Here is a 12,070-nt window from a genome sequence, read left to right as displayed (position 1 = left end):
GATTAGAAGTAGACTGAGAGACTTCCCTGGTGATCCAGTGGTTATAAATCCTCCTTCCGAAGCAGGGGATGTGAGTTCGATTCATGGTCTCGGAACAAAGATCCCACATGCCTCAGGGCAACTAAGCCTGCACGTTGCAACTAGAGGAGCCCACACACTGCAACCTAGACGAGCCTCCCCAGCAAAAGCAGACTGGGGCCTCACGCCTAGGTTCACTACCAGTGTGTGAGGGAGGGAGCGACCCTCAGCGCACTGACTCGGCAAGGGCGCCAGTGACCCAGGATTGTCCATCTCCTGCCTCCAGCTTCATCTGCCTTCATCCTTCAGCCCTCTGCTGCTACCCTAACTCTGTCACATGATGTCTGCCTTCATCTGCTCACTCCATATCCAGTCAATGCATCACATCAGTTCTACTCAAATACTAAGCGTTTTATTCCATCTGGTCTCTCCTGACCTCCAATCTTTCCCTATGGCTCTGACTAATGGAACGATCGATTGCCTTTGGTGTTTAGATTTGTTATTCAAGTCACAGCCGTTTCTGCCTGGAGCATTTTCACTGAGATGATTTATGCTGTGTCAAAAAAGAAGCTACTTTAACTTTCTGTCTGGGAGGCTCAGTCTCTGACAACTTCCCCGAGGGCTCAGCCTCAGAACACAGACTTGCTAATAAGTGTATGAGTCTTGTTGAGGTCTCCCCACCACAGGCACTGCAGCAACAGCAACCTAATTTCTCCAGGGATGAAGGCAGCATCACATATCCCCATAAACTCTGCTCCTTTTAAATGTCGGTTTAACATGCTGGGGACAATTATGAAAATGCAGATTGGATTTCCAGTGAGCATAGGACTCTTGGCCACATACAATATGTTTCCCTGGTGGCTCAGATGGTAAAGAATCTGCCTGCAATGCAGGAGACACGGGTTTGATCCCTGGGTTGGGAAGTAGGGAATGGCTTCCTACTCCAGCATTCTTGCCTGGAGAATCCCATGGACAGAGAAGCTTGGTGGGCTACAGTCCATGGGGTTGCAAAGAGTCGGACACAGCTGAGTGACTAACACGTTCACTTCAATGTATGTTTAGCCCATCCATGGGGACTGTCCTTCTACAATAGGAGAAACACTTTTGATGAGGACAGGATATAAGACTCTACCTACCATGTGTCACTAACTCTCAAAATGCTTCATTTAGAAGTAAGGCGGCCTCCAGGTGACAAAGAACGACGGGAGCCAAGTCTTTACAGAAGGGCTTCACGTCATTCTATTTTCTCTGGATGCTTGCATGTCGCACCCTGGTCACCCTTAGCCCACCAGCTCTCCAGAGTTCTGCATGCTTTTTATAAACTTCCTAAATCAACTTCCTCTCTCCTCTCTTCTTTCCCAGGCAAACCTAGTAATGGAGAAGGGGGGTTGACTGAAGTGGGAAAGTACTAGAAGGGAACTGTTTCTTATCCTTTGATCCCTTTAGCCCCTGAAAGCCCTCTGTGAGCTGGCTGTATCTGCGGGGAGCGCTCAAGTGCTGGTGGAATTATGAGGTTGGGATTTCACCTCCAGGAGTGCATTCCTGTGCTTTAGGAAGCCAGAAAAGGAATATAAGCAGCATCTTATTTTAAATGAGGAAACTGAGGCACAGAAGCAAAAACAAGAGCGACAGTAGTAACAGCTGAAAAACAAATTCTGATTTCTAGTCTTTGCTCTATTCATACAAAAATGAAACAGATCACAGCTGGTGGGCAGACCTGGCTTCCTGAGGGCAGTTCTGCCACCTCGGCTGCCACTGGCCTTTCCCTCCTGCACCTCTGGGGCCCTGCAGCTCAAGGAGGGGGGGTGCACCTGCCTGCTCACCTTGAGGTGGTAGAGCACGACACCTGTGCTGAGCACATCGTCCTCCAAGGCCATCAGGTGTGGCAGGCTGGAGTCAATGACCAGCCCAGCCTGCCTCTTGTTGATGTCCACTCTGTAATGTTCCACGAGAGCCTGCCACTCGTTCCACTTCCGGGCCCAGTCTTTAGACAGCTGGTCTGTCTGTGGAGACAGAGGGGTGGTCTTGGACACTCAGCACGAGGAGCAGACAGTGTCCGGTGCCATCCTGGCCCATTTCCGGGCATCACGTCCTCACTTTCCTCCCCAGGGACTACTCAAGGCCCCACACAGGCCCTTGCACCTCCTCTGTAAGCTCTCTGTGTTTTCTAAGTTTTACTCAATAGTTACTATTAATTTTATAAATAGAAACTCAATAAATGTTATTTTTAAAGTTATCTGCAATGAGCATGTATTGTTTTTAGGGGGGAAAAGAGCACCATAAATGCTATGTTTGAAAATTAGTTGGGGGACTTCCCTGTAGTCCAGTGGCTGAGCCTCTGTGCTCCTAATGCAGAGGACCTGGGTTTGATCCCTGCTCAGGGAACTAGATCCTATATGCCACAACTAAAAAATCCAGCATGCTGAAGATCAAAGATCCTATGTGCTGAAACTAAGACCCAATGTATCCAAATAAATATCAAAAAAATTAGCTGGGATGTGAGTCAGACATCTTGTTTAAATTCCCTTCTTTGCATGACCATCCTGTGTGATCTACACTGGGAGTCCTCTTGTGACCTAACACTTCCAGAGGTATACCCTTGAGTTCTAATATAAGTTTGCACACCCCTCAGAGACCCACAAAGCACCAAGAGTGGTCTCTCCAGGGAGAATGAAGGCTATAAAACTGGTCTGAAAGACCATGCAATAGTAAAGTAACAACAGCAGTAACAATAAAACACTGAGGGCTTACTATGGATCAGGAACAGAATTTTCTTTTTTTTTCTAAGAACAGAATTTAAAAAATAAATATACTAAGGCTTACAGGCCTTAAGCTAAGCCCACTGGGGAAATGTGAAGGAACAATGTTGAATGCTGCTGCTGCTGCTAAGTCGCTTCAGTCGTGTCCGACTCTGTGCAACCCCGCAGACAACAGCCCACCAGGCTCCCCCGTCCCTGGGATTCTCCAGGCAAGAACACTGGAGTGGGTTGCCATTTCCTTATCCAATGCATGAAAGTGAAAAGTGAAAGTGAAGTCGCTCAGTCATGTCTGACCCTCAGCGACCCCATGGACTGCAGCCTACCAGGCTCCTCCGTCCATGGGATTTTCCAGGCAAGAGTACTGGAGTGGGGTGCCATTAAAGCGTCCTTTTTCCTTCTTGTGGTGGAAATTGATGTCAAGGCAAAAAACTTCCTGTGGGAGTGAAGAACTGAGGAAGACCAGAAAAGGAACTAGATTCAGCTAACCCCTAATCTCATAAAGAAGAAAACTTAATTTTTTTTTAATTAAGAAAAAAGAAATCATGACAAGTTTAGGTACAAGTATTTTATGATCCTAGAAATATTCTTTTCCTTTTTTTGGTCATGCCACACAGTTTACAGGATCTTAGTTCCGCCACCAGAGACTGAACCCATGCCTCCTGGAGCAGAAGTGCAGTCCTAACCACTGGACTGCCAGGGAATTTCTGAAACATTCTTTTTAATGTTATAATCATTAAGTTGAAGTTTGAAAACTACAGGATACCTAAGAAGGGCTGGCAGAGGTGGGTGGCAGGGCACACTCCCCTGAAGGTGCTGCAGAGGACACCTCCCCTCTGGAGACCTTTATCACCCACTCCTACCTGCCTAAAGTTGTAAGGCCAACAAGTGGCAGGTTCAAGTCCAGTCTGCCAGCCTGTATAATGTAAAAATGCTAATGAGCCTGGAATGAAGCAAAAATCAGAATATATAGCTAAACAGAATTTTTGAGAAACTTCTGAATATCTGAAGTAGTCTTAAAGTTTCGTTTGAGTAACATAATACTGACATAGCCAGGATACTGTAATAACATACAAGGATGATGCAGTGGAACACTAGAAATGGGGACATTCATTTATAAGACCTAAATCCAACCTGTCACCAAATAATGCCTACCACTTCTTCCTTTTAAATGTCTCCAGGAATTACCACTTGATTCAATCTCCCCAAATATACTCACCCTCACAGGGTCACAAAAACAGTCTCTTTCCTTGTTGGTCTGTTTCCAGGCCTCAGTCCATCCTACATGCAACTGTCATATTAATTCGCCCTATATACTCCTTTATCATGTCACCAGCTTGGTTCAAGAAGCTGTGAGTAACCTGCTTATGTCAAGTACACAACTCCTAAACCAGCCCTCTCCTCCCCTCGGTGCCTCTACCAGGAGCACGTATCCTGGCTGGCTCCAAGGTCCTCAGACTGCACGTGTCCACATGGTCTCTCACACCAGCTCTTCTCTCACTTCTGTGGCTTTGCCTCTGTCATCCCTCCCTTATCCTGACACCTCAGCCCATCTCCTTATCTAACAGACCCTATCCATCCTCAAAAGTCTAGTTCAATTCTCTGCCTTCCTACTCCAGCACTGAAGCTGTCAATGAAAGTTCCAAGCCACCATGATTTCTTCCTTCTGAAGCTCTTTCCATCTAACTCACGTACGTTCAGCATTGAATCATTCTCTAAATGTGCTTCCGACTAGACTGCAAGCCACCTGAGGGCAGGGACTTCTCTGTGTCTCCTGCAGCATCACGCTGAACACCTATTTGGTGCTCAGTGAATACCTGTCATTTAGTTGATTTACTTATTTACTGGAAAATAATTTTTTTCTAGGCTACTGTACTGTCTGAAAGGAGTTATCATGATCCCCTGATAGAAGAAAGGAGAGTCAGAAAGCCAATCAGCAGGCGTAAGACAAACATCCCCGAACTCAAGGCTCAATGGAGATAAAAGTTTTCTCCATATAGAACCTCTCTGTCCTGATGAGGGAGCAGTCCTGGCCCAGGAATGATGGAGGGAGGTCAGAACTGTTCCCAAGGTGAAGCGAAGCACAACAGAGCGCCCCAACATACCCACCTTCAATTCATTTTGGAGAATCAGCTCCTTCAGGTTTTCATCCTTTCCCTCATTCAATGAATGGAGGTTTCTCTGTTCAAAGAGAGAGATGTGCTTCATGGGCCCCACCCTTACTCTTAGGAAGGAAAGGTACAGATAAAGGAAAGGCCTTATTGTTAAAATCAGAACCAAATCAGAAGGCTAAGTATTGGGCTCCGAGTGGTACAAAGAAGGAGAATTCGAGGTAATTTTTTCTGGTAAATTTTTCTGGTAATTTTTTCTCATACCCCTTATCTGCCCACATACAGAACAAGGGTCATGCAGGCTGATGCCCTTTGGACAGCAAAGATAATAGAGTAAAAGGGTGTCCATCCCTTCTGAAACTACACAGCTAATCATAACTCCTGTCCTGTCTCTGCTCCCACTCTGCTCTTCAAGCATCACCTGACTGAGAATACAGAATGCAGCAGGGCTCAGATCCTCTGCAGAAGAGAAGGGTCTCCTGAGGACAGAAAACTCCTGATGCCCACATACCAGCTCAAAGCTCAGCACCATGGCTTTCAGTCTCCCAATCTCCTCCCTGAGTTCTCTGATCAACTTCACATTTGCATCCTGAAACACAGAGGGAACTCGGTCACCACTGACTGATATGAAGGCCCAAATGGCTATGAGGTGCTACTCGCAATGAGCTTGGAAGAAGCAGATCATTCCTTTGGAGTAATTTCTAGGGCAGTCTTTTCAAAGTGTGGTCCCAGGACCATTAGGAACTTCACCTAAGAGCTAGTGAGAAATACAAAACCTGTGGACTCCCATTCCCTACAATGCCCCAACACCTACTAAATCATAAAGTCTTCCGGGCTGGTTTAACAAACCGTCCAAGTGATTTTGATACAGATTGAAGTTTCAGAATCATTGCCTTAAAGCAGGACATTAGGCAGGTAATACGAACATCAGAGTATGCTAATCTTCCAGTATTAGCTGCTAATCTTCCAGTATTATGTGTGACTAAATTTAGCACCTAATTATTGATACATTGCCCCTTAAAACAGTCCATAGATGAGCTATACATGGGCCACTCATTTGTAATCCCTGCCCTGGAATTTTTTACCAAAACTGCAAAGCAAATGAGGAACTTTTAGAATATTCTCATCGTTAATTCAGCTTTAAAGGCTAAAAAATTCCTCATATGCCACTTTTAGCCCAAAACAGAGATGTCACTGCAATTTGCATATGAAAAAAGGCACAAAGCAACATGAACTCAGAATAAAGGCAGTAAACACAAACACTCCTAAGCGATCTTTCCTCTAGTGGCAATAGTGTACCAGGGATCTTAAGATCAATGGCCATAGGGAAACACCTAAAATAAATTATTTTAAAAGGCAACTGGATGAAGCCAGTTGGGATATGAGAAAAGAAAGAATTTTGCTCCCTCATCACTTGGAGAACAAGTCTGGCCACTGGGGTGAGTACAAGGAGAAAGAAATAAATGAGAGGAAAACAGGAGAACTTGGTGAAAACTGGTGAGCTGTAGGAAATCAGGACTTCAGAGGGAGGTCTCACCTCATTTACCCTCGGTTTGTTGATGATGTTTTTGGCATTGGATGCATATCTCAGTGTACTCATGGTCTCACTGTAGCTAGTGTGTGCAGGAGAAATGGCTGGGGTAGAAGCAGAAAGTTAAAACACACACCGAGCCCTTCCCACCCAGCCCATGATCACTGGCCTTGCTGCTATCATCCAGGCTGAATAAGACCCTTGATGAAATGGGCAGCCATGGCCCTTTCTCTGAGGCAGAGCACCAGTCCTAACACAAAACCAACTCCACAGCCCACTCACTGGCAACCATGATGGTTCTGGAGTTGCCTCCGAGGCTGTCCTTCAGCAGCCAGGTCAACACTGAGTCCCGGTAGGGGATATATGACTGCCTCCGGGAGGGTCCCACTCCACTGTTGGTCCCGGAAGGACAGTTAGGGAGCCCGCTGTCACCACCATCGCTTGCTGCACTGTTGAGGCTCTGGCAGTTGTTGAATACCTGAGAGTTCTGGGCTTAAAAGACAATAATAAAAGTGGAAGATAAAAAAAGGAATTATGAAACAAATGCAATAAAACAAACCAATGGCTGGAGAACACAGACATCATACTCCCTAATCCCTTTCTGTCTATGTCAGGAGGCTTTAAATGTGAGCCCTGAATTAGACCCTAGACTCAAGCAATGGAATATTTAAGACACATAATTTCTCAGTCTCTCTTTTTGGAATGAGAGTGGTAGGATGATGGTAATGCTGTAATCGAAAACTATAAATATCAATTATTCATGCCCCAAACCAGAAGGTAAACTTTATCAAAGAGAACCTTTTAAGTACCTACCCTGTTTTGACAAAATGAAAACATGTGAATTGTTTTCCAAAGTCTCCCTCCCACTCTGGTCCTCCAGGTTACTGGCAAAATACCTAAGGTGGAGATGACGATCCCCAGAGTCACAAGAGACTTGTTGATATTGGCTCCTTCAGCAATCCGGTCCTTACAGTAACTGGGATCTGCTCTTTCACTAAAACACAGTCGATGAAAACAGAAACAGAAGCAAACAAGAAGACACTATCTTTTTAACACTGTTGAAAAACACTATCCATTGTGTTGCTCTTCATGTAAAAGATCCATATAATAAATATAATATGTCCATATAATATATCCATATAATATAAATTATATATAATATATCCACATAATAAGTTCCAGAAATAATGTTACCATCATGTCATGAACTGTCATCCTTCTATATCTCAGGCAATAAAAATCAAATAATTCATTACATTTGGCTGTCAGAGAACTTTGAGCCAAAAGTAATACTCATTTACTGTAATGATACCAATATAGCTTTCTGTTATATACCATTCCCCTTTTCTTTACTGTTTTAATTTCACATATTAATGGCTTTATGGTATCTGGGTCATTAACAGTTTCAAATTCCTTATTCAAGTAGATGGGAAATATTAAAAATTCACACTTCCAGTTGGCTGATACAGTTTCTTTCAGAAAGCACTTAAGCTTTTAAGGGAGCACTGTACCATATTAATTATTTAATAGTCTTAAAATAAGAAAATTTGCCTTATTTCATGTTACACTTTTTTCTGACTACATTATTCCTGAAATTTTCTTCTTTCTAGATATGTAAATGAGTAAAATTCATGCTTTCATCTAATACTTTTTAAAAAGGCAGTATCTTATCCCCAATACCACAATGTTTTTTAAAGCTTTTCTTTTTTCTGAAGCGATGTGTAGAGCTGCATAAAATCAATACGAGGTTAAAGGGAAAAAGTGTGTTCAGTCACCTGTACTTCAAGCACCAGTTTTCAATCTTGGCTACACACAGCCTCACTCCCCTTGACTCCACTAATAGTCTCACATTTATTTCATCTGAGGTGCAGCCTAGGCACTGGGACCTCTGAAAGGTCCAGGTGACTTCAATGGGCAGCTAAGATTGAGAGCCCCTAACACAGAACTTCTCAGCCCTAGAAAACTGTAATTTTTTAACCTAGCATTCAATTTCTTTCTTTTGTAATTTTCTCAGGATGATTGAAATGTGTAAAAGGTGGGGAAAAGTTTATTCCTTGTAAAATGGGCAAGAACAGGGTCATTGTCAAGGAAATAATTCCACCTGGTTTTGAGATCCTAATTACCTGCCTGCTAGGTCCACAAGGTTGATCTTGCTAGCGATTTCAGAGGGGAGGTTGTTCTCCAGGAATGCCTGAGGGATGAAATAGATTTAAACAGTGTCATTTGGAACGACGTATTGTTGTTTTCCCCACAGACACCCTCCTAACCAAGATGATATATATATATATTTTTTACTTTATTTTACTTTACAATACTGTATTGGTTTTGCCATACATTGACATGAATCCACCACGGGTGTACATGCGTTCCCAAACATGAACCCCCCCCTCCCACCTCCCTCCCCATAACATCTCTCTGGGTCATCCCCGTGCACCAGACCAAAGCATACTGTATCCTGCATCGAACATAGACTGGCACTTTGTTTCTTACAGGATAGTATACATGTTTCAATGCCATTCTCCCAAATCATCCCACCCTCTCCCTCTCCCTCAGAGTCCAAAAGTCTGCTCTACACATCTGTGTCTCTTCTGCTCTCTCGCATACAGGGTCATCATTACCATCTTTCTAAATTCCATATATATGTGTTAGTATACTGTATTGGTGTTTTTCTTTCTGGCTTACTTCACTCTGTATAATCGGCTCCAGTTTCATCCATCTCATTAGAACTGATTCAAATGTATTCTTTTTAATGGCTGAGTAATACTCCATTGTGTTGGATTTTTAGCCAGTTCACTCAAGAAATCTGTATTCTAACATCCTCTGAACCAGATGAGCTCTCAATATCTGACAGGTACAATCAGTAAGCCCTGGGTTCTTCCTTCATTAAAAATATGAGCAAAATTTCCATAGAGTAGGTAGGCAACCTCCTCCCCACCCCCCACAAAGTTTCCTGAGCACAATTTACCAGGTAAATGCTCAACTCTGCTCTGGGAGGCTCTAACTCATCAGTAGAGATCCACAGCAGGTGGCGGTGTGGTGGGCAGGGGGGCCTGATGGGTTTGCTTCTTGTTCACCTGTCATGGGCTTCCCTGATGGCTCAGACAGTAAAGAGTCTGCCTGCAATGCAGGAGACCTGGGTTTGATCCCTGGGTTGGGAAGATCCCTTAGAGAAGGGAATGGCAACCCACTCCAGTATTCTTCCCTGGAGAATCCCAGGGACAGAGGAGCCTGGTGGGCTGCCATCTATGGGGTCGCACTAAGTCAGACACGAATGAAGTGACTTAGCAGCAGCAGCAGAACACAGCCTAAGTCACAGCATGTTATTAATCTGCTGGGCAGGATTCTCTCTGTGTTTTAAGCCGGGGCATTCAGTCCTCAAGAGCAAAACCACGCTGGCTTTTTTTTTTTTTTTAATATGGGATTTTTGTTGTTTTATTTTAATGTTGTGCATCCATCACCAAAATCCAGTTTTAAAACATTTCCAGTAACTTCCCAAATTCCCTCAAGTCTGTTTGCAATCAATCTCCATTGTCATCTCCAGCCCCAGACCAACACTCAATTTTCTACCTATAAATCTGTCTTCTGAGGATATTTCACACAAACAGAATCATACAATGTCTGGCTTCTTTCATTGTGCATAATTATTTCTAGATTTATTCATATTGAAGTACATGTCAAACAGCTCAATTTTATGGTTGAGTATTAATAGTATCAGCTGTATGAATATACCATGGTTTGTTCATCCATTCACCTCTTAATGAACATTTGGGTTTCCAGTTTTGAACAATTACTAACAAAGCTGCTGTGAATATTTGTGTATAAGTCTGTCTATGGACATATGATTTCTTTTCTCTTGAGAAAATACATAGGAGTGCAACGGCTGAATCATATGGTAGGTATGTGTTTAATTTTTTCAGAAACTAATTCTTTTTCAAAGTTGTTGTACCATTTTACATTCCCACCAGTACAATAATGTATGAGAACTCCAATTCCTACACATCTTGCCAGTATTTAGTATAATCATTCTTTTTAATTTCAGCCATTTTAAAAGGTGGGCAGTGATAGCTATTTGATGTTAACTTGCGTTCCTCTAATAATTAATGATGTCTGCATCTTTTCAAGTGCTTGTCATCTGTATATTTTCTTAAGTATCAGTTCAAAATTTCTGCCCACCTTTTTGAGTTGTTTTACTATTACTGAGTTTAGAGAGTTTTGGATCTATTCTGGATACAAGCCTTTTATCTGACATACATTTTACAAATAAATTCTCCCTATCTGTGGCTTTTCATTCACTTAATAGTGTCTTTTGAAGATCAGAATTTTTAAATTTTGACCCATTCCAAATTGCAATTTGTTCTTTTGTTCAGTTTATATTTACAGTGCCATTTCTAAAAATATCTTTGCCTAGTCCAAGGTCACAAGGTTCGCCCATGTTATTTTTCTATTATACAAGTTGAATGTTTTAGGTTTCACATTAGTGTCTATGATCCAGTTTGGTTAACTTTTTAATAAAATATACATTAATGATTTTCAACACGTTTGGTGATTGGTTTTGGCCACCATTATTTTTAAATTTTTCTTATGCCTATTTTCTCTTTCTTTCTAGGATTCCCATTACACTTATGCTGACACACCTGATATCCGACAGGTCTGTGCAGCTCTGTTCATTTTTCTTCAATTACTCTTCTTCAAACTGGATGATTTCTATTGTTTTATCTTCAACTTCATTAATTATTCTGACATTTCAAATTGACTCTTGAGTCCCATTAGTGAATTTTTCATTTCTGTTATTATACATTTCCAGAATTGCCCCCTTTAAAATAACTTATATCATTTTATTGAAATTCCCTTGAGTCATATCATCATGTTTTCCTTTAATTCTTTACAACATGGTTTCCTTCAGCTCTTTGAACATATTATATTAGCTGCCTGGAAGTCTTTGTATGCTAAATCCAACAAGTGGAGTACTTGAGGCAGTTTATAGTGATTGTTTTATTTTCCTTAGGTGTGGGCTGCATTTTCCTATCTGTTTTTACATGTCTTAATTTTTGGTTGATTACCAGACATTTTAGATAACACCATAACAACCCTGGATTCTGATCTTTTTCCTCTTGAAGGTGATAGTGATTGTTGCTTTGTCTGTCTGGTAACCTGCCTGGACTAAAGCTCTAAAATCTGACTCCTCTACAACATGCAGCCAAAGAGGTCTCTATTCAGCTTTTTTCCTTTAGTTGTTTTTAATTTTAGGCTTGGATTCTAGGGGGCCACCTGTGTCTGCATACCTTAATGTTCAGCCAAAGACTGGTCAGAAATTGCAATTAAACACCTTGAGCCAATAGGACTTTTATTCTCTGCTGATGGATCTATGTGTGAGCTGGGAAATTCACTAAAAATTCTGGCCATTTTAAGTTTACTCCAGCAATCACTAGCCAACAGGGCCCTCTTGTGTCTCTTCTGCACATACATGCAGATTCTGTCAGTCAGGGCTGTATGGGCACATAGTCTCTGATGCATATGTGTACAGCTTCCATTCAACCCAGGATATGTGAAGATCTTATCAAGCTCCCTATGGCCATATCATCTCCCAGAATTCCCAGTTAAACCTCCAGATAATTTTCCAGTTCACTTCTTGCCTGAAGCAGATCTACAATCTC

At 42.3% G+C, this 12,070-nt stretch overlaps 1 protein-coding gene across 1 annotated transcript in view; it reads right to left on the bottom strand.

Moving 5' to 3' along the window:
* Positions 1-12,070, bottom strand: part of STARD9 (StAR related lipid transfer domain containing 9) — a 114,503-nt gene that overhangs the window by 33,694 nt on the left and 68,739 nt on the right. The window contains exons 10-16 of the mRNA XM_052646398.1: positions 8,540-8,607; positions 7,313-7,410; positions 6,699-6,908; positions 6,423-6,520; positions 5,397-5,474; positions 4,884-4,955; positions 1,842-2,021 (exon numbers count right to left, since the gene is read on the bottom strand). Coding sequence (XP_052502358.1) covers positions 1,842-2,021; positions 4,884-4,955; positions 5,397-5,474; positions 6,423-6,520; positions 6,699-6,908; positions 7,313-7,410; positions 8,540-8,607 — 804 coding nt within the window. The remainder of the gene's footprint in view (positions 1-1,841; positions 2,022-4,883; positions 4,956-5,396; positions 5,475-6,422; positions 6,521-6,698; positions 6,909-7,312; positions 7,411-8,539; positions 8,608-12,070) is intronic.

Source organism: Budorcas taxicolor, chromosome 10, assembly GCF_023091745.1.
Source record: "Budorcas taxicolor isolate Tak-1 chromosome 10, Takin1.1, whole genome shotgun sequence".
NCBI classification, from domain to species: Eukaryota; Metazoa; Chordata; class Mammalia; order Artiodactyla; family Bovidae; genus Budorcas; species Budorcas taxicolor.
Note: the sequence above shows the minus strand (reverse complement) of the source record. Positions and strands in the feature narration are given on the sequence as shown.